The 26,112-nt window shown below is 44.2% G+C and overlaps 2 protein-coding genes across 3 annotated transcripts; one reads left to right on the top strand and one right to left on the bottom strand.

Moving 5' to 3' along the window:
- Positions 1-7,040: 7,040 nt before the first annotated feature.
- Positions 7,041-7,896, bottom strand: PFN3 (profilin 3). Its single transcript, XM_032989533.2, has one exon. The coding sequence runs from the start codon at positions 7,542-7,544 to the stop codon at positions 7,137-7,139; it is 408 nt and encodes a 135-aa protein (XP_032845424.1). The 5' UTR covers positions 7,545-7,896; the 3' UTR covers positions 7,041-7,136.
- A 347-nt stretch (positions 7,897-8,243) lies between these two features.
- On the top strand, positions 8,244-24,392 carry LOC104357356 (mitochondrial amidoxime reducing component 2). 2 transcript variants are annotated; one of them, XR_006165057.1, is made up of 10 exons: positions 8,244-8,572; positions 8,739-8,912; positions 12,480-12,642; positions 14,321-14,461; positions 15,488-15,549; positions 15,638-15,709; positions 16,252-19,363; positions 22,390-22,483; positions 23,525-23,607; positions 24,318-24,392. XR_006165057.1 is itself a non-coding variant. In XM_032989362.2 (7 exons), exons 1-7 carry the CDS (start codon positions 8,304-8,306, stop codon positions 16,376-16,378), a joined length of 1,008 nt encoding a protein of 335 aa, XP_032845253.2. In that variant the 5' UTR covers positions 8,244-8,303; the 3' UTR covers positions 16,379-20,948. The 2 variants fall into 2 exon arrangements, 1 of the variants encoding a protein (XP_032845253.2); XM_032989362.2 differs by lacking the exons at positions 22,390-22,483; positions 23,525-23,607; positions 24,318-24,392 and having other exon boundaries at positions 16,252-20,948.
- The last annotated feature ends 1,720 nt before the right edge of the window (positions 24,393-26,112 follow it).

The raw sequence follows: 26,112 nt of genomic DNA, 5'->3' as shown, positions 1-26,112 counted from the left end.
GTCAGCTTCTGCTGAATGGTGTTTCTAAAATAGACCCAAAACAAAGAAAAAGAAAGCAAGGAACCTATGCTGTTGCTATAATCCACCAGGTGATTCATGCCAGCCTATTTTCCTTCCTCAGAATGAACTGATAGTTCTCACTGAAGCTACCAATTAGTGCTGTTTATCACCTCTCCTTAAGCAGTAACTCATTCCTCAGCTGGTAAAGTGAATTTGTGAGGCCAAGCCTTGGCCTGAGGCTTTGCTATCCTCTCCACCATCCAAGCTCCCGCAGCAGTGTCTAGAGAATCTGAATCTGGGGGATGAGGTTCACTTTGCGGCAGGGTGGATGGCAGAGGGCTGTAGTTCCTGTCAATCAAGGCAGCATTCCTGCTGTGCCAGGTCTGGCTCAGCTACGGTGCAAACAGGTGGGACAGGACAGATCCTGCAGCCCTGTTGCTAAATGTTGTCTCGGTGACATGAGAGCTGACGAAATATTCCCTGATGAACTCAGCATCAGACAAGAAGTGGCAGCCTCCCTCTGAAGCAGAGCTGCTGTGCTGGAAGTCTGCAAGCGGCTCAGAGGAGAGCGGGTGACGGTGAGGAGGCTGGGCGCTCCGGGGCAGCCCTGACAGCGTGCCAAGCCCGGAAGGCTCTTTTGTTAAAATGGACTTGTCTGTAGCTTATCTCCTGTTTGTTTGAGGAACAAAACAGACGTTGACCCTCTTGTAGACGGAGGTGGGATGTAGTGGATGTTATGGTATAGTGGGTACACGGGGAGGATTTCGTTTGGATGAAATCTGTTCCTCCCTTCAGGCACTTGCTTGGCGCCTCCACCCATCGCTTTACCTCACAGGTTTTTGTTTTCAGTGGTGTGCTACTGTGCTATCTGGTTCCCTTCACATTTCTTCCTGCCTTTCACCATGCTCTGTAACAAATGGCAGGATAAATAAGTTCGGAAAGCACATGCAAGAGTGACAAGAAGCAGTCAACTCATCCAAGCTTCTCTCAGGAATGAGCTCCACTAACGTGACAGCCTGGCAAGTACCTTTTAAATTAAATCCTTGATTATTCCTAGTGCCTGCCTAATGAGTCACAGAGTACAATAAAGCTTACTTCTGCTGGTTTTGCCAGAGCATTTAATTACTACTCTGGTTTACCATAAGCTCTGAGGAAATGGCAGAGGAATCACAGCTATTGTCCTTTGTCCTGCAACATTCGTAGCAAGGAAGCACTCTTGCACAGCTTGCTTTTGAAGTGCTGTCACCAAGGAGAGCCGTACATCAAATCACTCTGGCTCTTCCAGGGCTTTACCAGTCCCAGGCCAAGGTTCACTTCAGAGATGAATGACCTTTCTGTCCTCTGCCTGTCTGCAAGGCTGGCAAGAGGGTAGGTTTTGTGTTGGAGTGCTGTAAAAGCAGTGGTCTCTTTTGTTGTATCCTGAGTCCCTTGTTAAGTAGGCACTGGCCTCTTCTGAGACAAAACTGGTCCTAAAATGTATATGAAGTTGCTGAAGTTACCTGTACAAAGTGTGCTTTGGAAATCCTTTTTCTTCAAGGAGCAGGAGATCCTAGAGAGTTTGTAGGTTAATGGAGATAATTATATTAAAAGAAAGTGAAGGAATAAATTTCTCCCCTTCCTTCTCCTTGTAGGAAGTAGTGTCAGGCTGCCAGGCCTGTTGGAGTGAAGTCTAGCCTGAGCTCAGAGAGGGTGGTGCTCCTTCCTAAATCCTGCATTGCCTATGAGGGGAAGCTCAGGGCTGTGGGCTTGTTCAGCTGGAGGACGGAAGACTTAGGAGGGACCTGACAGCAGCTTTTCAAAACCTAAGAAGGGGTGGCCAACAAGATGGAGCCAGGCTCTTTACTGAAGTCCGCAGCCAGACAGCAAGAGGCCATGGTCATAAATTGAAACTGGGGAGTTTCCAGCTGGATACAAGGGGGCAAAAACCCCACTAATATAATAATTAAGAAGAGGTTACTTCAGGAGGCTGGGAAGTATCTGTCCCTGGAGGTTCTCAAGGCATGACTGTACAAAGCATAGAGCAATCTGGTGCAAATCCAGTGTTGATCCTGTTGTGAGCAGGAGGCTGGAGGAGAGACCTCCCGGGGTCCTTCCAGCCTGGGTGACTGTGAGGCTATGAGTGGGATCCTGTCACGGTAAGCAGAAAGCTTATATTTGCCTACCATATGAAGATGTAGAAAACTGATATCCTCAGCCTTGCTAAAAGCACAGACACTAAGAATAGAACTTTGTTTCTGATAACAAGGAGAGACTTGCGAAGATGGCAGCACAAACTGCTTGAGGGAACAGTCTGGCCCCCAGCAAAGTTTCCGTTTCTTTGCACTATGCTGCCTGAAAGGCAATTGTCCTTTAGTGCCATCTCCTGGGAAAAAATCAGATTTCCAGCCTTGTCAGGCTGCCTGGCTGTTCTGCCTCATCTCCCGCAGGGATTTCCTGTCCTCCCCTAGGTTGGCCTCCTCGTTTGTCCAGACTCATCTTTAGGATGTTGGGTCCCAGCAGTGTACTGTGTGTCTCTGTATACCAGTGTTTTCTACCCAGTTGAATCCTGAGCCTGCTATATTCAAGTGTTTCAAAAGCAAAGCCATAAGAACACTGCTCTGGTGTTTTTTTTCCTTCAACACCTAAAACTGCATTACACTTTGCCCTGAGGTTCTTGCTGTGCCTTAAAAACATGCATTAAGGATGTTTCACAAGAGGGAAGGGGATTAGCCACAGCCACTTCTTGTTCCTGAATCTCATCTTCTGCTGGAGAGATCACAACTGCTTAAGATAGATTGTGTAACTGCAAACACTGGAGGAACGGAGGTCGGCAGACTGGAATGACCTCCCCCAGGAGCTGCCTTGGACCCCAGCTCCAGCACACCGTGTGTACTTGCCTCTTCATGCTTTCTGTATTCCACTATTCCTGCTGCCCGTAAAGGAATCCTTGCTCCTTCCTTTCCTGCGACACTAAGCTATCATCAGATTGTTTTTTCAGCTGTGCCTGAATTAGGGTGGAGACTTTCCTGTCCTTGGTGAATCCCATCCTCCGCCGTGATGGCTGATAAGCCATAGCCGCAGAAGTGTGTTAGTCCCTGTGCTGCAGAATAAATGCACTGCTCCCCAGTAAAGCCTCTCCTTTGGTCCTTACCTGCTCCCCCAGGTGACATGCAGCTCTACCCTGACTATTTAGACTCGTAAAGCTGCTTGATGGGTATTCTATTCACCTGGAAAATCACATTTACAGAACATGAGGAGAACTTGTAACGTCATTAGCCTGCATCAGTTAATACTGGGCCAAACATTTGTTTGGCACAACAATTTCTGTATAGTCCTGGTGAATTTAGAGAGACTGAAGGTTAGCATTTGACTGGAGGAAAAAGACAATTTTCAATTCATCTTCCTATATGACTGGACATTGAGCAAAGTAGCCTACCAACTTGCCTGGCTTTTATGTATTTATAATTCCCTGTGTAGGTAAAGCCTCACAAAAAAAGTTCCCTTTATTTCATTGCTCTCGCTCCATTAAAACGCATCTATCATTAATGACTCTATTTTTAATTCTATAATTGACAATTATTTGCCTGAGATTTTTCCATACATGAATTTCACTGAGCTCATTTCTAGTACATGACTCACTGAACTCTGATTTCCTTGAAGATTTTAAGAGGAAACAGCAATGCTTTTGTCCTCACCTCCTCTCTATGAAGGAGTCTTTTGAATTTATTGTTTGTTCTAAGTTTGGAAGAAGGATGTAACTTGTGTGTATGTAATATAATTTTTATCATGTCTTGTTGAAATCAGCGTAGGATGACTGCGTGTACTTAGCCATGTCATCCCCTCATCCCTGCCCTTTGCTGTATTATCAGGGAGTCACTGGAAAAATAACTGGCATATCCCTGGTGTGGGCATTTAACCCTATTCCTTCACTGAGCCAAGCTCAGACTACATATAGCTCCAAGTTAACACCCTGTCACCTAATCTAGGGCGGCATTTTGCTGTCTTTGCCACTGAGATATTTTTTTTGTAATGTCCATCCAAATCTCCCCCTCAGAGCAGTATTTTATGCCTTTCCTAACTACAGCACTGTGCACAGATTGAAGATCTGCAAGATCCCCAGTCACTTGTCTTTTTTTTTTAGTGAAACAAGTAAAATTCTTCAACTCTTTCTTCCTCATTCACCTTAGACCTCTGATTGAGCTGCTGCTATAAAAGAGTCTAGGTTTGCCTCTAGAAGAATTACCTCCAATTGCCTACTGCATCTAAAGGCAGATATGACATTACTTTTTCCATAAAATTTGTTCCACTCAAAAATTGGCCATGTGGATGCTTCTGAGGTGACACCATGCTATTTCAAGATACGCCAGCATCACCCGCTTTTGTGACTAAGAGCGCCCAGCCCCAGTTTGCTGTGGGATTGACACTGTGAATCCTTGATCAGATCGGACACGTTTTAAGAAGCCCGAGACAAGAACCTGGTACAGAGAATTTTAGCACAACTGTCCTTAAGTTTGATGAAGTTATAAGCAATTGAAAACATGGTCATTTCCTTTTAGCTGCAGGTTTGCCGTGCCCACTCTGGCTATAGCAAATACAATTCTGTCACACAAGAGGCTGTGTTTGGATTGTAACAAAAGCAGTACCTACATTTTGTCTGAATGGCTCTATTCACATTGCTTTGCAGCAGAAGGACTTGGTGGCTCCTAGGTAAGCACAGGTGTGCCTGGGATGGAGGATTAAACAAACCTGCTGGTCAAGCTATTTACAGGATGCTTTTTGAGAGGTGCCTGGTGTATGGGTGAAGAGGGCTTTCCTGTAGTTTTAGACCTGAAATGTTAAACCACAACCACACCCTCTGCAGCTATTTCTAATTTTATATTCCTTGTATCACAGCAGGAGAGGAGAGATTATGCAGATGCTGCTGCCTTCTGTTATTCCTCTTCAAGCTGCTTCATGCCATAGTCTCCAAGACTCAGGGCTGAACATAACAGCTGCTTTTCAGAGCTGGTCTGAACAAAATCTCTTTATTCTCCAGGCTGGTAGATTTAGGAAATTAAAGTTTAAGATCCTTCTTGGATTTAGAAATAATTTTTTCTCTAAATTAACATGCAGTTGTTAGAAGAGGTGAGTTATTTCCGAATTTAGTTAACAAGTCTTTCAAACTGAAAGAATCTGGTTTTGTACACTGCCCATAATGTGTAACTAGGGAGGAGCTGTAGCTATTCACAACACCATCACACTACACAGGTCCATACTTCCCCGAATTCTTATGCTGGTAAAGTATGTATGCACTCCATCCCTATATTCTCTGGCACCCAGAAGAAGGAAGCAAGCAGTAAATAATCCAATTTTTTTTCCTCTTATTCCAAATCCTGTCGTTTTGATGCCTTTTAGGCTGAAAGTTCTGAGGGCAAAAGCCTTATGTGTTTCGCGATTTGCGCAGTGGAGAATATTACCAGTGCTCAAGAAATCACAGGAGATAGTTACTCATTTTTTCTTTAAGCTTGTGAAAATAAGCATTAATGCTTTTCAGGAATGCCCATGATTTTTAAAAAACTTGTGGCCAGCATAAATATTTTTTTTTCATTTATTGCATTTGATGTATTGCTTTTAGATTCTAAAATCAGTTTGTGTTTTTGTGGTTTTATCCCTTTAGTACTCCTGTTAACTTGTTTTGATTCATGCTTGTAAGCACTGCTTATCAGACAGTGCTTACTGATTAGAGTCACTGCAGTTTTGTTGAACATCTAACACATTAGATGCTTAGTTCCCCTAACAGCGTTCTTCTGCTCTTGTGAATGCAGTTACAGATTAAATATCTCTGTGTGAATTTGATTAAATTACAAAATATTGACTCCGTGTTAAATGAGAAGATTAATGGTTCTCAAAGAGCACACAAGGGCTCTCAGTCTGCTCAGCAGGGCTGGCTCTCCTCTCCTGTCTGTGGCAGAGTCGTAAGTCATCACGAGTAATTATTTTTGACTCAGTGGGTCAACAATTTAAAGGTGGTGGGAGAGGTCTGGTCAAACCAGACCAAGCAGTTTAGCACCTATAATTTACCTGGTGCAATGGGGGGGTGCCAGGGGTATGGAGGACAGGGTGTCTCCCCATGGTGAGTGGTCACAGCCCATCTGTGCTGCAGCAGGATGGCGTGTGGTGGGCTCGGGTTCACAGCCAGGCAGCTGCCACAGCTGCCAGGATCCATGGAGCAAGGAAAACCCATGTGTGAGGAGATTGGCCCTGCCAGAGATACCCCTCGAGTCTTCCCTGCGTCAGTCCCATCCCAAGCACACCACTTCTGCCTTGTTTCAGACTGGCCTGTGGGAGCAGGAGGGGAGGGCTGTGCTGGTGAATGGAGGAGGGAATCTGCAGTGCTTCGCACAACTCCTCATCCTCCTCAGAGTCCTGGGTGGGCTTACAGGGACCTGCGATCTTGAGGCCAGTGTGACTGAGCAGGATGGAAAGGAAGCAACCTTCAGAAGATCCCCATGCCACAGACGCAAGACAGGCAACTTATAAAAAAACCCAATTTGCTCAGTAAAGTAGCATAAGAAGGGGTTTCAAATGATGTGGAAGGTGAGCAGGTGGCAGACTATCTCTGCATGTGCCTCCCACACAGTCCAACAGCAGCACAAGGCTCTGCTGATCAGTAGTTAATCTCCAGAACAAACTGGACTTGTTCCAGGGTCAAATTCAAAATAAACACAAGTCCTGTGTTGTGGCTTACATGTAGGAGAAAGGTCTCAAAAACCACAACTGGCATTAAAGCATGATTTAAACAGCAAGTGGTGAACAAAGTGGCAATCCCTTTGCCCTCCCTCCTGCCCTTTCCCAAAGCTAATGTTATCAGAGACTTTCACCCCGAAATCAGTCAGGAAAATGAGAATAACAGCGAGCAACTACCCAAGATGGCTGGGAGACCACTCAAGTAATACCAAGTATCCTGATGAGCAATGCACGTTACTCCTGTCTGTACCACAGCAGGACAGGTAGACTGTTAAGTGTCCCAGCACTGCTGCTTGCCCAGCAACCTCCACCTGAAAGCAGCAGGCAAAGACATCTGCAATAAAATTTGGTTTATTTCCCTTCTCTGGTACAGCAACGACCGTGCCCCCGTGCTCAGGGAGAAGATGTCTGTCTCTTTGGCAGTATTTGCTTCATGCTTTCATGCCCACAATCATATCATGGACCTTTTGCATGAGGGCTCCTCCACGGACTCCCTTCTCACCCACGAGGAAGATCAGGGCTTTGGGGGTCTTGCCAATACAGATGGATCTGCTGTCACTGCCTTTGCTTCTGATGTCCATCGCATTGTCTTCATCCACCAGCATGTTGTCACAAATCACACTGCACTTTTTGCCAGCTATGGTGATTCCTGTCAGCAGGAACATTTTCCGATCCTGGCCTGTGATCAAGCCCACTTCTTGGGGCAAGATGGCTGTGAGCAGCCCTCCTGGCTTGGCCACCCACACGCACTTGTTGTCAGAGAGGCCCACGACAGCCACATCTTCAGCGTTCCTGTCCGCCAAGATGCTGTTGATGTAGTACTTCCAGTAATCCATCATGGCCAGGCTGTCTGAATCTCTCAGAAATGCCCAGCACTGAGCTTCCCCATCTTCTGCCTGCCAGGATTTTGGTCTCAGCACACTGATCCTAAAAATTTCTGTTTGTGAGTTTGGCCTTCAGATCCCTGCAAGCCTGAACGGTGGAGCTGGAGGGAAATCAACAGCCAAGGCTCTTGCTTTGCCTGTGAGGTGAGACCCGTGATGACGTGACCGTGGGCCACTCCAGCCTGTTCCGTGATGTTGTAGCTGCCTCTCAGCCGCGTGTCGCCCAAAGTGACTGGGAGGGGAGTTCTCGGAGTGGGGGGTCTCACGAGTTTGGTACCAGGCAGCTGGCACGGGCAGGCACCCCGGGTCAGCCAAAAGCTTGAGACCCTCACCCCACCTCAGGCACCGGCATTTGCTGCCCCCCCCCCCCCCCCCCCCGGCTCTTCGCCTCCAGCCACCCATTTGCTCCTTCTTCTCCGAGGCCGAGGAAACGGCTGAATCTCTGCATTTCTACGCAGTTCATACTTTTTTCTGCCGACACTGCTTTTAACAAAAGCCTGGATACTGGAAGAAACGCATTTTGCTGCCCGTATTTTGTCGAGCTGGACAGGGGCAGCGCGCGCGCCAAGCCTTTTTATTTTCCACGCTGTGATTGCACTCCTCCTCCTCCTCCCCCCGAAGGCCTCGCCCCCGCGGGGCTCCGGGAGCGGCGGGAGGGGGGCGGCCGCCATCCCGCGGCCCGGCCCCTTCGGGCGCCGCCGCGGCTCGGTCGCCATGAGCGGGGCGCTGGGCCCGTGGGTGCGGGCGGCGCGGCCGGGCTGGCTGTGGGGGGCGGCGGCGGCGCTGGCGGCGCTGGGCGCGCTGCTGGGGGCCTGGCGGTGGAGGCGGGCGGCGGGGAGCCGGAGCCGGAGCCGCCGCCGCCTGCAGCGAGTGGGGACCGTGCTGAGCCTCTTCGTGTACCCGGTGAAGTCGTGCCGGGGGGTGGCGGTGCGGCGGGCGCAGGTGACGCCGATGGGGCTGCAGAGCGGGGAGCTGCGGGACAGGTACGGCGGTGGCGCCGGGGGCCGGCCCCGCGGGTGGGACCCGTTTTCCTTCTAAGAGGCGGCGGCTGTGCTGGCGCGGCCCAGCCGGGAAGGCCCGGCGCCGGCCTTCAACGCGGCTCTGCGCGCTTCTGACCCCCCCCCCCCCCCTCCTCCTGCCGCGCTGCAGGTTTTGGATGGTGACTAAGGAAGACGGGCACATGGTTACAGCTCGCCAGGAGCCGCGGCTGGTCCTCGTTTCTGTCAGCTGTGAAAACGGGCACCTGACCTTGGAGGCCCCAGAAATGAAGAAGCTGTGTTTGCCTATAAAGGTCCCCAGGAAAAACACCGTGCGGAACTGCAGGTACTGAAGAAGGGTTTGATGTTTTTTTTTTTTTTTTCCTTCCCTTCTTTCTACTGTCTCTCTCTTAACAGGCTTTGCTTCTAAAGACTGTGTGACGGTCTGCATTTTCTTACACAGAAATTGGAAGGGGAAAGTTGGGTGCTTCTGCTTCTTTTGGGGGGTGGGGAAGGGTCTGTCGCCCTGTCCGCATAATGAAGAGAGACTTCGGACCAGGGCCTGCACTGACAGGACGGGGCAGTGTGTTTAAACTAAAAGAGGGTAGGTTTAGATTAGACATAAGGAAGAAATTTTTTACAATGAGGGTGGTGAGACGCTGGAATGGGTTGCCCAGAGAAATTGTTCATGTCTCATCGTTGCAAATGTTCAAGGCCAGATTGGAACAGGGCTTTGAGCAACCTGGTCTAGTGGAAGGTGTCCCTGCCCATGGCAGGGGGGTGTGGAACTAGATGGTCTTTAAAGGCCCCTTCCAACCCAAACCATTCTGTGATTCTGTAGAATTCTCTGCCATGTGTTGTATAGGAGACCACGATTGATTGTCATGACAAAAGGTCCAATTTTAATCTGCTAAACACTGGTGAAAACAATCTCATTAGAAGATGACACAATATTCAAAGACTATAGATCATGCATCTGTCAAATGAACTGCCATCTTCTGTCTTCATAGAATGTCATGTTTACTCATTTGTGTTTACTTACAGTGTTTTCATTTTTGTCTGGGTGAGCAGTTACATCTCAGAGCCTTAGTCATGCATATTGGTATTTCTTGGTCATCACTAGTGTATGCATTAGCATTTTTGGATGCACATTGGCCATTTGGAATTGGTGAGATGTCAGAGTTTAGATTCCCTAACCCATGTCTGTAGGCATCTAACTGAAGTGCCTAAATTAAAAACTTGGTTGCCCGAGGCTCACTCTGTGGTCACAGGGGAAAATCAGGCATCCCCAGAGAGCAAATTGTTCCCCATAGGTGCTACCTCACAGGGGTTTCAGGTGAGTGGGTTACAAACACAGTCGTTTAGCTGTGTGCCTAGAGTTTTGTTGTATGAATGCAGGCCTAGTTCCATGTATTGAAAATCCATGACGGAAAATTGCAAGGGGGAAGCAGAAAGCCTTGTCTTTGCTAAAAAGTCAGTTAACATGCAAGACTATTTAGTAACTGTAAATTATGGTAGCCCCTACAAAGATAGTGATAAGTGTTTTTCCTTTGGATAGCAGAGAAGGTTAATGTACCAGCTGCTATAATTAAAAGAGTGCTGGAAAGGAACTGTGTTCACTAGCATAAATCTGTTGCTGTGGAAACGCTTGATCAGCATGGCTTGCTATCTCTGTTTATACAAGGCAGGTGCAAGTTAGAAATGATAGCATTTCTCATGGAGAAACAGGACAGTCTTTTAAAAACCTGTTTATAATGCCTATATGTTAGCCAATGACACACACACTACAAAAACATGCCATTTTCAAGATATTTTTCTAAAATTTGTTGTGCCATTAGAAAAGTATTTAAATATACTAAATACATTTCAGTAATGAAAAATTACCTTGGATTTTCCAATTTTAGATCTCAGTGGTTTGTTCTTCTCTTTATTTTTTTTTTCTTTCTTTGCCTTAATAAGCTATTGCACTCTCTGGCTTTAAAATTGCTAGAATTTGGGTATGCAAGCAAGCAAAAGTTAGATGAATGTAAATAGACTTTAAAAATTACCAGGTTGCCCGGTATTGTAGGTGGTGTCATAGGATGTGAAATTAGCAATACCCATAGTTAAACATTGCCTCATACAAAACCTCAGGATTCTTCCTGAAAAGTGCAGCTCTGCTGTGCTTAAACAATCTGCCATTTGTTAGCTCAAAGTTGATTCTTTCTGATCCATTCAGCCATTCCTACATTCTTACAAGAATGAGGTTTGGGCATAGTACTGTATTCAGGAAAATGAAGATTTGGCTTTTGCTCTTAGATTCTTCCCTTCCAGTTTGTGAGTGGGAGTAGCTGTCTTGCTGCACGGTACACTCTGCCAGCAAGGCCCTCTGCACAGACTTGTTTTTATTCCACCACCCGGCGAGCCCGATGCCTTCGGGTTGGTGCTGGCTCGTGTCTGGTAGCTGGGAGCTGAGGCAATGCAATAGTGTGTCTGACTGCAAAAGGCTGTGCAGATGATCATCTTTGAAACTGGTAAATCCAGCTGTGGATTTTACGTGGATATTTAAAACCCCTGTGTTTGGGGGAGTCGAATAGAGGACTGAAGCCATTGTGTAGGCACAGTTTCTATTTGTGCAAATGTTAGCGGGTTCCTATAGCCCTCTGGTTAAGAAGCCTCGTTATTCTTCATTTGTCCTCTTTGTCAGTATGTGTTGGAATACTTAAATTGCATTATCTATTCCCACGGATCCCTGTACTGCTGAGTGTGCAGGATAGGTCTGCTTTGTGGGTGGAAAACAGTAGTGTTAGAAGCTGTAAGACCCTCATCTCTGTGGCTGTGCCAGCCAGAAGGCACACAGGGACAGAGAGAATAGAGGGAAGAGAAAGACAGTTGAATGCTGTCCGGGGCAATGGCGTTTAATCCCAACCTGTGTCGCAGAGTTGTTACAGCGATCCCAGCAAACAGAGCAGGGAAGCTGCTGCCAGCACCCTAATGATTCAGCTCTCCCGCAGAGGAGTAAAGGAGGGCTCTAAGGAGCTGGGCTCAGGCTAGATGCACTGCCCGGGCATCTCTGTGCTTTAAGCTGTCCAAGGTACAGTTGCAGAGGTAGAGGAAACTGCAGTGCATCTGGGTCAAAATCACGACTTTGAAGAGAGTAGTAAAACTATTCATGACTGGTGTTGAAGTTTATTGAAAGGTTGAGCTGAGGTTTGCTTTTTTTTGGCCAGGCAAGTGTTCCTTGCGTAAACTTGTTTGTATTCTGCTGCCAGTGGCTTGTTATGCCCTATGGACTTTGCTTCCATTATAAATCTTTAATCTCTCTTCCTGAGATGTGCTATGTGCTAAGTTTGAGCGTAAGAGTTTTACTCACCTCTGGCTAAATTTTTACAGCGCTAAAATCTGAAGGAAAGTTTCCTTAACAATTGGGGGCATTTACAATTAGTAACACTTGTAAATGTCAACTACAGTAACTAACCACATCTCTTCAAACTATGGGTTCTAAAATTAATAGCCTTTCAGTTGATTTCTGTCTAGAGATCTTTTGGTGTTGCAGTCACATGCAAATGCAAGAGTAGACCCTTTTTTTTGCTTGAAAGTATGGCAAACAGATAGGTTTGTTACTGGTCATTGATGTGACAGTTAGTTCTGGCCACCTGAAGGCTATGTAATGGCTCGTGCTTTCTCCAACTGGTACCATCCAGCCATGTCCATGTTACTTAACTTCCAAAGCAAGGTGGCCACAAGGAGATGGCGTACTGGGAATGATCCTTGTGCCAAATTCAGAAACCAGATTTCACCTTGTTACGATCCAGGCAGTTTGTTTACTGTATCTTGCTACTACTAGTAAAACAATTTGTTTGCCTTGAATAATAAGCATGCTTGAGCGTTCGACTTTCTAGCTAACTTGCTGACATGTCTCGTGATGTTTCAGGTTGTTTGGACTGGACATCCAAGGCAGGGACTGTGGAGATGAAGTGGCTCAGTGGATCACCACTTTCCTGAATTCAGAGCCATATCGACTGGTGCACTTTGAGCCCTCCATGGTGCCAAGAAAGTCAAAGGATGTAATAAACCTTTTCCGAACCACAGATGAGGTAAATGAATATTCTTTTTCTCAGAAGTACTTTCTTTTAACCGTTTCCCACCCACCCACCGAAACCTGCCCATTCTGTCATTGGTGATTGAACCCAGTTTAGCAATGTATGTAGTCATGTGCTTAAACCACATGAATATTCTCCATTTCTATGATGAGATGACTTGATTAAGTTTTACTTTAAATCTGTTACAAGCTATTGGCCATTCATGGCTAAAGAGTCAGATACTGATATCTGAAGAGGAACTATTACACTGCACAATAGTATTCCTTCTGTGCCGCAGTGAATAGAAGAAAGTTATTTTTTAAAGATGTTTTGATGCTGTAATGTGTTGCATAGAAAACCTTCGTTCCTTATCCATTGTTAGGTGTAGGAGTGTACTGATACGAGTTGTGTTACCTCATGTTTTGTTTAAAGGAATGACACTTAACCCAGGGCTCTATAGTAGTAGGCCTAGAAATTAAAATCCAAAGGTTACAGAGGTTTCATCTCCCTCTTTCTGTGGGAAGAGGCTTGGAGGTCTGATATTAGAGAAAGTTAGTACAGGTAGGCATAGGAGATGCTGTGTTAAGGCGTCCTCATATCATTGGAGCTGCTGATGCTTTTTTTTTTACCTGAACAACTCTCTCACATGGAAACTGTTTGACCAGTACCTGATGAGAGTAAGCTTTTTAAGCAGATGCAAATTGTGAGTACCTTACCTTACTGCTGTGATGCTATTATCTATAGGGCATCAGTGTTTGGCTTGTTGCACAAAGAGAAGGTGGCGTATTCAATTATGGACTTTTATACATATGCATTTATTAGGTAGGGGCACTGAGACCAATACAAAAGACTAATGGTTTTGGCAAAAGGTTATGTCAGAGTAGGAGGGGTGACAGTCAGGAATCCTGGCATGAAAAGAGGATAAAATTGTTTGTATAGTTACTTCAGTGTTCATTTTCTTGTGGTTGTAAAGGCATGTATGAGGAGGAAGAGGGAAAGGATAATATAAGAGAAAGACATGAGGAGAACTATACACTAAGATTCTTGCCAAAATTTCTCCTTTTGTTTCTATCCCGTCGATGTAGTGTGTATAGGAGTTCTATTTTAATACCATTCATCAGCCTTGTTTGCCAAAATGGCAGCCCTCCCACTTCTAAGCAAACTCAGACTGACAAACAGACAGTTGCAATTTAGTATTGCTGTTCTGTATGTGAAACTCCCTCTGGTGTTGTGATAAGATAGACTCATTATGTAGAAAAATCCAGTTAGTTGGTTATATTCAACCAGGTAAATTCTGCAGGTCCATAAAAGTCTTTAAGTACCTTTCATAACTTACTGTAGCGTGTTTTATTGATATACTTAGTTCCGTCTGTAACACCCAGAATAAATGTCTGGGGCATGCATACAGTATTATTTTGCAAGAAGTTGTGGTAGTTTATATAATTCTGGATTAATTCTTTAAATATAAGTTTAATTTTACAATTTGAGCAAATGAAACTTGCTGTGGTTACTGAAATAGGAAAGGGCACATTATTTTACTTGTTAACCTGCTTCCAGGAAAATGAAAACCTGAATGCAGCAGCCTAACAGTCAGACTAATATGTGGCTACTGGTTCTGTCTTTCTGCCATTCAGTAACTTTGCTCCCGTGCTCTTACAGCAGCTTTAGGATTTGTTTGTGTTTGTTTATGTAGGTTGCCTATCCTGACTGTAGCCCAGTCTTGATCATCTCAGAAGCTTCACTGGAAGATCTAAATACCAAGCTGGAGAAGAAAGTTAAAATAGAGAACTTCAGGCCAAATATTCTTGTGGCAGACTGCAGTGCTTTTGAGGAGGTAAAATAATGATCTTAAATGTCTTTTTGAAGGCTTGGTTATGTTTCTTTGTAACTCAATTTCTTTGTGTGATGGTGCCTACAAGGATGAGGAAAGCTGCTGTTCTGTGGTTTTTACAACTGGATTCGAGAGACAGGATTCCAGTTCTCAGTTCTGCTCATGTCAGTGCTTGTGAAACGTTGAGGGAGGGGTCGGGTCTGTGAATGCTTATTTAGCTTGACAAAGGATAAAGTAAGTGTGTTGAAATGACAGGCTTTTATGGAAAGCTCATCTGTCAGTGTAAAGTAGGGGAAGCTATGCATGCTGTAATTGATCAATTAATGGTACAAATGAATAATTTGTAAATTGACAGTGTAGTGTTTTATAGCCTTTGGCATAAGAGTAAAGGTGACCTTTGCAATACTTCCGCCTGTTACAGCATTTCTGACAGTGTTCTGGTAGTTCAGAAAGCACTATCTAGGAACGTATCTGATGATGAAGTGAACTGGTGATGGTGGCTTTTAAGTGTTTTTATGTCATGTTGCCGTTTTTTTCAAAGAATTTGCTCTGGATAGTTCTGATAATTTCCAAAACCGAAGAAGTTCCTAAAATGGGAATGGGTTTTTGCTTTCTGAGAAGGATTGCAATAGGAAGCTTGTGTAGACGAAAAGCAAAACTTAACCTCTGCTAAAAATTTCCTTCCTGCAAACACAGTGATTTACCAGAGATCACAGATCAGATTATCATACATACAGTAAGAATAAGTTTGGTTTAGGTCCAGACAAGTCCACACTGCAGAACAGGATTTATTACTTCTGTATCTTTCTTTCCAGATAGAATTCTAGTGGGTCCTGAATTGAATGAATGTAGTGATTGTAGGGTTTTCATTAAAATAGTACCGTAATATAATGGTACTTATTTTGAAGCTACAGGTAAAAGTGATGATCTGGAATGGTGCTGCTTCTTCTAGGAATGACTGCGCCACTCCTGGAAAAATGGTTGCATGTGGATATGTCTAATCTGTGCGTAATGTTTACCTTCCCTCAGGATACCTGGGAGGACATTCTTATTGGTGATGTGGAGATGAAGGGGACAGTGTGTTGTGCCAGGTAAACATTCGAGACTGATGCTTTATATAGATGTATAGAGATTTATGATAAGAAGCCGTTATTGATTTGGTGCTGTCTGTCATTGCAGGTGTATTTTAACAACTGTTAACCCAGACACTGGGGTGCTGGACAGGAAGGAGCCCCTGGAAACACTGAAAAGGTTGTAAAAATACCAGTGCTGCTTAGGCTGTGGGAGTGGATTTAGGCTAGATCCCAACAGATGTTAGACTAGCATTTTAAAAGTGGTTTGAAGTATGTGTGGGACATAATAATGCAGTGTAAAGGTCTGTGTATATTGGCTTCAGTTCTACTTTCTGCAATTCTATATGGTAAGAAAATTGAGGAAATTCTCTCTTCTTTCTTTTAAACTTTACATTCCCTGTCTCTTTCATCTCTGCTAGGGTGAGTTCCTGGGGGTAGCAGGTATTTAAGGTATTTAAAGGCCTAATTTTGCAAATTTGGCATTTTTCTTTTATAAAGTCTTGTATGTGTATTATACACAGATGTGTGAGTACAATCAGGCTTTTTTTCTCCATTTGAACTGCTTGTGTCTCTTAATTATAATATTTATTTAGTTTTTAGTCTAATACAGTGACCAAAACAAGGGCATCACTATTCATATGTCCTCTCTCTCATCACTGATACGTTGATGTTTAGAATTTGCTACCACCGATTCTAAAGAAGTGCTCTCTCTCTCTCCAGTTACCGCTTATGTGATCCGTCTGAGCGACACATATACAAATCCAGCCCTCTCTTCGGAAGATACTTTGCTGTTGACAAAACTGGAATGATTCAAGTTGGAGACCCTGTTTACAAGATGGTCCAGTAATGAGAGGGACTTTGATCAGAAGATACCTTTTCACTTGGATATGAAAATTGTTTTCCCATGAACACAGTCACCAGCATAACTATTTCTTACTGTTTGCAGTATTTTTTGTGCCATGTTCCTTTGTAAGGTGCAGAGGGTTCTTTGAGGCTATGAAGTACCAGTCATTTCAGGTAGTGTAATCTACTAGCGTGCCTGTAGCAACCAGGTCTTTAGTTTTTCTGGAGGTTGTGATAGAAGAAACTCTGATCCAAGACACACTTCACAGTACTACTGTGAGTATCACACCTCCTAAAATTTTATTTCAAGCTCAATATTGGAATCCAAAATTATGTACAAGGGCTATGCATCATGTATTAGATGTGTTCAGTATCTATGAAGAACCACAAAAAACAGTCATGCCAAGAGTAAAGTAAATGTGTTGCCCACGGAGCTGCCTTTAAAAGTGGACATGGAGTGCAGATGGCAAGGCTCTGTCTTAGATTCCACCCTTCTTTGGTCCTAATCATCTTACACTATCTATGTCTAGAGGTACATTTTTGGAACGTTTCTTATCCTGCAATTGTTTCCTGAAGACTACTACTGTTTTTTGAGATTGGAGCAGTATCAGAAGGAGAAGGATTGTGAGCTGACTAAATGCTAGTCTAGGAGTGGAAACACTGGCTAATGATGTGTAAGACTCTGGGTTTGTTTAGTTTATGACCTCTGCTTGATAGAGTTTGAACCATTAGATTTTTTTCTCCTGTGAAGCATACCATAACCCTGAGGCTGTAGAGTAGTGATGCATTTGTTAACATATCAGTAGAGCTTCCGGTCTGACTAAAAGAATGAGCTGTTTGCTGGATCAGAGGCTTTATGCATGTTGGAGGGGAAGAAGAGCTGTTGGGAGTGATCTGATTCTGAGCCTGCCCCGTTCAGGCTGATGTCCAGGCCAATATTGCAGGGCCCCGTGTTGATGCGTAGTTCCTCTCTGGCTCAGTGAATCTCTTTGTACAGTAAGTTAGGCTGCTGAGCAGATGTTTGAGAAGCCGCAGTTTTATACTGAGCATATTAACATCCCTACTGGTGATGCATTTAGATGTCTGGTTGCCCCCTGCCCCTATTCTAACCAAAACGTCAGCCATTTGTAGGAGGCTGATAATTATATTTTCTGCTATATTTTATACTGCATAAAACAGATAGGGGAGGAAATCAGTTGCATTATGGCAGTAGTATCTTTTCTTTAAATGTTAAATAATTATTTTTAATGAAAAAAAAGTGGACTTCAAGCCAAAAGCCAGACATCTTTCAAATGCTTGTCTGCTTGTTGCTTTGTTATGGATCTAGAAAGAGTGTTGAACTAGCCAAAAAGAGGAATCTAATTAGGTGTGAAGAAGAACAAATATGACCCAATTTGGTGGTTAGATTCTTTGTTTTGTATTGTGAATATGAAACGGGAATTTTGCTGCTTGTTCACAACTCAGACCTGGAAAACAAAGAGCCCTGTCGTGCCTTTGAGCAAATTCAGATGGATGTATGTGGCAAGCCTGAAGCAGGCTTATGGGGAAGGTGGTTTTCTATTATTTGTGAACTCAGAATTGCTCCGAGTATCCTTTCATTAGCAGAGTGCTCTTTAAGTATTAAGTTTTCCTGTGACAGACGGGTGCCCAGTTTGGTTTTCACATTGCATGTTTGTGTATTGTTATGCCTGATGCAGCAACTAGTAGGAGGAAATGAAAGAAAAAGCATCTTTTGAAAAGGAAAACAATCCTGAGGTTCACTTTCTAAAAGTGTATGTTGAAGATCCTTAATATTAGAAGCTTAAACTTTGTGGAATTCCTAATGGTATTATTAAGCAAAGGCAGCCTGCTGGCCTGCCAAAGCAATTAGTTAAGTGTGTGTCTCTTAAGTCAAAGAAGCGGAAGGAAAGAGAGCTGAATTTTTGCCTCCAGCCAAACATATTTTTTCATTGTTCTTTTAGCACCACATTAGGATTTACATAACACCAATTGTGTGGTATAGATCATATTGCCTCTTGTTAGGCTATCGTTGATTGAGCTAATTTGGAAATGGGGCTGTGTTTCCAATGAGAAGCTGCATCTGCATTCCTGTTAAGAAAATGCCATAGATCTAAAACCCTGATTTATCCCTGTAAAAGGCCCTTAGAAGACTCTGGCTGGAATCCTAAAGCAGGTATGTGTCTGAGTACAACACATTTCACAGATGACACTTAAATGAATTTTGTCATGAAAGAGGGCCATTCTGGGAAGTAGAGAATGTAATTTAGGAACATTACCATACAGATATCTTCATATAAATGTTGAACTGCTGTAACTGTAGAAATTGTATTTGCTTTTGCTAAAGCTGTTTAAGAAATTGGTTGAGAACATGTCAATCATAAAACACTATTTTTTAAATTGTGTACTTAAAAATGTTAATTGCTTTTTTAACTCTAGAGGAAGAAAACAAAAATACAAACGTCTGTTGAATCCGAACTCTTGTAAGGTATAAAATTTGTGAATCTGCTTTTTTCTTTTTCTGCTTCAGCATTCAACTTCTGCAGCTATTTCCAGGACCTCACATATAATTAACAGTGACGGGGTTTTTTTGTTTTTTTGGTTTTTTTTGGTTTTTTTCAATCTTACCTCTAAGTTCAGGAGAATATGAGGTGAACCAGAGGAAGCTATATGTGTAAGAGAGCAGAACTATCATGTAAGTGTGGTCTTCAGACTCAATTTTACAACTTTTATCATCTAGATGATGAAAAAGATGTTTACAGACTATCTTCTCTTTTCCACAGACATAGGAAAATAGGGCAAAATGCATTTCAAAGTAGGAAAGTTTAGAGCCTGTAAGTCAATACAAGGTCATGTTTCCTAGTTCAGGTCTCTAAGTATAAACTCAAAACTTTTTTTACAGCACTTACTGCACCAGCATAATTCTTGCGGAAGACTGTGAGAGAAGGACAGTCCTTACAGGCAGAAATTTCCTAGTTGCTTAAGATTTGAGGTGGGTCCATCTTCAGCCAAGCCTTCTTCAGCTGTCAGAGAGGCAGCATTCATACCTCTTAAAGGTTCCTATTTTTACATATTCTACATAGCCGCTGGGTTAATGTTGACAATCTCTACGTAGAATGTCACTGTTACTAGTAATTATTTTTACATTTTACCTGGAGAAATTGGTGAAATCAATAAGGATTTCAGACACTGGGCCTCTTCTGAAACAAATCTGCTTACTCGACATGATAATATTTGGATTCTGGAGCCGGAATCTTCAGTTGTATTGACTTTCCTGGTGTTGGACAAGGGTTTTCACTTGTAGATGTGCTTCTGATTTTCTTCACTTTTATTTATTAGTGTTACTATTCATGTATCTTGAAACAGTACCATGCCAGCCTGCTAGCAGGGCTGCTTCCTGGACAGTGCGTGAAGATGCACACAGTGGAGAGGGGAGTACTGGATGCTGCAGTGTGACAGCTTTGTGTTGTGCGGGAGCACATGCTACTGGTCAGTGCTGGTGAAGCAGGGGTTAACACCGTTTGGCTCCCCAGCTGGTAAATGCCTGTTCGATGCTATAATGAGGGTGTGGACAGTCAAGCCTAGCAGTGAAGCTGGGACTGAACTTGTGGTGAAGGTGGATGTCAGCTGCCACAGCTGAGGCTGGCATGAAGCTGTGGAGCAAAGAGATCTGAGGAGGTGCCCATCTACAGCGAAGGGAAGGATGGTGTCGGTGTGGCAAGTGGCAGTTTGCTTGACCAGGCAGATCAGGGAACAGGAATGGTTGGAAGGGAGAAGGAGGTGAGCGAGGCTTATGTGTCTAGAGGGTGTCAAGGCTGGAGCTGCAAGAGATGGGACTGTGAATCAAGGCAGGGAACTGGGTGGTTACGCATTCTCAGTGCGTTTTTGTGCAGAGAGATTGAGAATCAGCCTTAGTTGTGGGGTAGCGTCAACTTCCAATATTCCTCTTGTAGCTGCTTGTAGCCTGGCCTGGGGAATGCCACGCTCCTCAGTGGGCAACAGTTCATCACGTTGACTTCAGGAAATCAAAACACAAGTAACTGTAACCCGAGTGAGCAGAGACTATCCTCTACCTGTGCAGACCATAGACAGAGAAGGCTGTTGGTATGTTGTGAAGGGTTTGGGTGGGAACCTCTTTCATTTCTCTGACTATGTAGAGCTAATGCATCTTCCCTTTGCTCTTGGACCGTTATACACTGGGCACCTAGCTGACTGAGATTTTGCTTTCCTCTAGGATCAGTGTTGTAGAGAAGAATTGTATCTCTTCTGGTGCACAAAATTGCTCTGACAGCCTATCACTGCGTGTTTACCAGCTGACTGTTCTCACTTTCTTGAGGGGCTAGATAATAAGCACAGTGAAACAATTATCATGCTTCACTGATGCACTATCCCTTATAGCCTCTTTGCTGTTGAACTCCAAAAACCAGCTGCATTCACTGTTAATTGAGGTTTGTCTTCCAGAGATTACAAAGGATGATTCTTCAGTCACAGTAGGCACTGACTCATGGACAGTTATTTTCGACAGACCTACCTGTATCACCTTGGCAAAAATAAAAGGTGGTGGCTAAATCTTTTAATTCCGTTTTGTCAAGATTTCACTCATAGAAGTGTAGGACTGAAAGAAACCAGCTGGGTCACAGAGTGCAGTCTTCTCTAACTGCAGAAAACAAAGCAATAGACATTAAATTCAGAGTTGGAGAATGTTTGCTTCATTTGTCTTCACATACCATGGGCCACAGGGCACTTCCTGTTATACTTTGAAAACTTTAGATTTTTATTAAAAGATCAAAAGCCACAGTTATAGCTGGACTACAAGAAGATCAAGAATACCGACAAGGTCCTAAATACTTTTAAAGGTAAAGACTAAGCTCTTCAAAATATAAATCTTCTACTGTGTTTACAGTTGTGCAGTTTGGTGGTCAATATTGACTCTCTATTCCTTGGGTTTATGTAAGGTAGAGCAGAATATCAACCTCTTTCCACTTAGCTCAAGAGACAGGTGGCGTGAAGTTTCATTTCCCTCAACTCTCCTTTCTTTCTTTTTAATAGACCTGTTCTCCTTTATTTCTGTTTAATAGACCAAAAGCTGTCTGATAATGATTTATTGCATCCCAGGCTGTGGGGTCTTTAGCAGAACTAACTCTCTTCCAGCTCACCTTCAACATGTTCAGAAATGTGAGTCACAAACATCCTAATTGGGGGTGTGAGGGTTGCTACGTAATTAATTCTGGAAGGGCACCAGGAAGCCAGATATATCCATCAATCTAAACTTAGTTGTAAAAAGTCGGGAGAAATACCTGATCCCTTCAGACTTCCATGGAAAGTGTCTGCTCAGCCCTGGAAGCAGTTACAGGAAAAAGCTGAGCTTAGTTGCAATGCAGAGGCACCCAACTTCTTCAACAACTAATTCAAAAAAAGAGAGGGCTCTTGGGCACTGTGTCTGGTAGAGCAGAAGGTTTTTGCTGAGCCTCACTTGTATGCAACCCTACATGTAACTGCTCTCTAACTGGGCAAACTACCATGTTGTGTGACCAGAACACCTGTGTAAGCGGCCAGCTGGGATCTCTCTTGTTGCAAGACTCCTCATCTCCTAAGTAGGGCAGTAGCGTTGGCTGTGCCCTTTGGGAGGACCTATTCTGGGAGCAGCCGTGCTCCAGGAGGCCACTGTGGCTTACCAGCTCCTGGGAGGATGCTGAGAGCAGATACAACATAAGCAGCTTGCCAGGACTTCCGTGGCACTGCTGAGAACCTGGCTCAGTTTATCTTCTGGACTCAGCTTGGCCTTGTGGGGTCTAGCTTTGAAAGCAGTGGCAGCTGTGCTGGGGTCAGTGTTGTGCATCCATGAAGGGGTAGGTGACGTGTACTTATTTTAAGAATGCCAACAGGAGCAAAGCCCGTCTGATTTCTTTAGTTTGAACGTGCAGCTGGACCCAGGGGAAGGCAGGCAGCGCAGCAGACAAGGGAAAGCTGTTAGAGTAAATAGATTAGTGTGCTTTTCTTCTTTTTATTCTGTTGCAGTTACCAACTGCAGAGGAACCGCAAACATGGATGGTGTGGCTAAATATTCTCCTTGCCTGGGGAGCAGAAGAGGTTACCTCCTGCAGCCAGAGAGGTTAGAGGTAGCAGTGTGTCTGAAGCACTGTGCTTCCAAAGCCTGCTTGCAACTCTGGTACTGCTGGAAATGCTCCGGAGCCTCGGAGTCCGTGGCCCTGGCTGAGAGCTTCACAGCCCCAGACGCCTGTGGGAGCTGTGGGCAGGGTGCATGCGAGGCACGTCCCTCCTGGGGCCTCCTTGGATGCTTTGAGTATGGCAGGAGGCTGAAATCCAACTATACTCCAAACTAAAAAGGAGCAGCCTGGTACACCCCTCTTCCCATAGTATCTCATTTCCATGCAAAGCCATAGTTACTTAGCTTGAATGTGTAATTCACTGCCATTAAAGCTTCTTTTTCATTTACTTTTCAAGATGGCAGCAGAAAATGATCACTTCTTTATTTGCACAGCTATGTTAAAATATCATTTCATTTAATTTAAAAAATGAACAAAAAAAAAAACCAACAAAAAAAGCCCTGAAACACACACACACAAAATAAAACTCCAAGCCCTAAAACCAAAAAACCCAGGGGTTTTGTTCTTTTTTTTTGTTATTAAAAAGATGCCTAGCACCACAGCTCCAAGCAGTAAAAAAGCTTTATTGCTGATCAACAAGTGAGGTCCTTTACTTAATACATGTAATCGTTATGGAGCTATCTACCAGCACCTCTTTACTAAAAATGCATTTTCCTAAAAAGCCCTGTCAAGTTTAGCATCCATACAAGAGCCTTGGAACGCCAGTGCTTGTCTTGCATTCCTGTGACCTTTCTGCAACCCAGAAATAGCTGTTCTTACCCCACTGAACTTTCTACGTACATAAATACATTTGATGCCAGTTACATTTGAAGAAAATAGACTATATTTAAAGCTATTAGTTAGCATTGCAGATAGTTCCTGCCCTCTTCGGTCCCCCTGGGATTGTTTGCCCTTTTTAAATGGAGTAGGTTTGGATAAAATATGTCTGCTATGCCTGTTCTGAAGGGGCCTCCCGCAGACACTATTTAATATATGCTCCATTAATTCAAGTAGGAGAAGTCAGTGTATTTTATCTATCCATCTAGACAGAGCTGTCAAAGTGGATTTGGAGCTGAATTTGAAGACATTGGGATATGTAAATTTAAGAGAGGAGGAAGCAGGCCCACAGGTGAGTCTGAATACAACCACACATACATAAAGCTCATTTATTCTTCTAAAAAAATAAATTTTGATTGTGCATTATTTATAATAGACTTCAGATAATGCTTTTGGGTTTTTTAAAAAAACACATTGTAGAGTGTCAATGTTTAGTCTGCATGTTCTGCCAAAAATTTCAAAATCCTGAAATTCTCCACAAAAATCATACAACATGAATGTGGTTTTGAAAAAAGCAATTCAATTCCTCCTGTTCTTTCTTGCTTTCTTTAGGGGGTAATGCAATACAGACATTGCATTTCCTTCCCTCTTAAACCCTTACTGTAGTCAAATGTTTATAGAGTGTGTGTGTGCCTGTGTGTATATATACATGCACACATGCGTGTTTATCGTTGAATGTATAAAATCAACCTGTGTTTCAAAATGGCAGGGTTTGCATTTGTACTCAAATACTTTGTTTTGCCAGGTTCCCCTACCCCAAACGAATGTCTGAAAGCATCTCAAATTGGCAAGATAATCAGCTCTGGCCACTTTATTTCCATTCCTGATTGCTTACTTTTTCCCATGAGAAAATCCTTTTGAATGACATATTTAACTTGTGTAAGGGAATTGAAGGTCCATTTCTGCAAAATGCGAAGGTTTCCTGGCTTGCTATTCTTGTTTCACGCTCACCACAACCTATTATAGATGTATGCACGGATTTTTTGTTTTCTTCCCTGGCAGGTTTCCACTGAAAAAAAATGAAGGCATCACTTTTGGTACTTCCTCTGGACTAAAAGTCTCCTGGCATCAGTGAAATAAAGCAAGATGGTACGTCGTGTCCCAGCCATGGATGAAGTTGTGATGAATTAGCTTTTGAACCTTTAAAAATTGCCTGTTGTTTTTTTTTTTTTTTCCCTTTATTTTTCTTGGCTTAGTTTCTTTCTCCATCTTTAGTGACTGGAAAATGACCTGGTGTAAGGGACCTTAAAGGAAACTTTCTCTACATGTCTAGCCTCGGTACTCCCTGCACTTTAAGTCCCTCTGTGTCATACAGATGGTGCAGCCCTTAGTGTATTTGAGTACTCTGTCACCTTTTCTGCAGGTTGGACAGCTTTCCTAGACCTGTAGCAGCTTAGTCCAGTTGCTTGTGCAGCCTTTCAGGGTGCAGTGCTGGTGGTGGGATGGCGTTGGGACTTTGCTCTCTTTAGTGTGTAATGAGGTCAGGGAAATGGGAGAACACCTATCATAATTCGTTACAATGATAAATAGTTTGGGATTTCTGTTTGCCAAGGCCAAGGGGATAATGTTTTTGCTAGATAAGGGCAAGTTCTGTTGAGAACACAGGACCCTCACCGTTGCTCCCGGGTTCCCATGTTTCACCCCAGCGTGGCTGGCAGGTTCCTGGAGAGGTGAGTGTACGGTCATAAATGCAGCCCCCTCCTGAAAACGCCAACCCCCAGGTGCCAGCACCCGGCTGTGTCGCAGGTATTTGCACCTTCGAGGGTGCCTGTGATGCTGGGCTGAGCCGGGGTTTCCGCCAGCCGTCCCGGTGGCACCTGCGGGGATGCTGTGCGCGGAGGTGGGGAACGGGCCCTGCGGCCTCCCCCTGCGCCGGGGAGCTGCACGGCAGCTCCAAGCTGTGCACATCTGTGCAGCCTTGTGAGAGAAGCTGCTGCCAGCTGGTTGGCATCGGGTGGCATCCCCTGAGGGATCCAGTGGGGCTGGAAACCTGGAAGCCTTGTGTGTGTGTTAGTGACCAGCTGCAGCGTGGGGTCTGCTTTAGCTTTTGCTGTGACTGGGAGGTACTCAGTCTCCTGTTTTCCAGAAAACCGCTTCTTGGAAACGATTCTCCTTCTCATATGCCTCCCTTTCGGCCAGAAGTTCAATATTTTTAACATCATTCTTTTAACATCCTTTTGATGGATCAGAACAAATGGAAGGAAGCGCTTTTCATGTGTTACAAAAAAACAGGTGGACTTCCACTACATTTTGGAAGAGCATTAGGGAAATCCCTCCTCTGAGCACCAGTGTGCTGCGGCTCAGCCCCAACATCTAGGGCGTTGCTAGGTTGAATCCAGAACGGAGGTAGCACATGAATCCTGCTGAGGACTGTCTGTGCTTGGTGCTCTGCTGTGCTGTGAGGAGCTTGGGTTGGTGCTACAGGGAAGTATTTTTGTTTTGTGCTTGTCTTTGTGGGGTAGAGACATCGTTAACTCCGATAGGTTGTAGTTGTCTCCCTTTCTGAAGCAAAGGCTGGTGATAAAGGTGTGTTACCAGCAAGAGTGGTCAGGGTTGGCCCACAGCTGCAGTGGAGGCAAAACTGCATTTTGTTCCAAGGAGGAGGAGGAGGGCAAAAGGCTCATTCAGGATTTAACGTTTCCTGCTGGAACAGGAACAGGAATGGCTTCTCTGTGAGGCATCTTACCTTCCTAACTTTACTGCAGCCCAAGCTATCTGCCCTCATAAGCAGATAGTATTTAAGGAGACCTGTATGTACAGCAGCCCGCAGTCTGCAGACAGCTGAGCAGCAGAGCTT

This window comes from Tyto alba, unplaced genomic scaffold (assembly GCF_018691265.1).
Source record: "Tyto alba isolate M040663 unplaced genomic scaffold, T.alba_DEE_v4.0 Super-Scaffold_16, whole genome shotgun sequence".
Classification (NCBI taxonomy): Eukaryota; Metazoa; Chordata; class Aves; order Strigiformes; family Tytonidae; genus Tyto; species Tyto alba.
The sequence above is the reverse complement of the archived record's forward strand: the minus strand, read 5'-3'. Positions and strand labels throughout refer to the sequence as shown.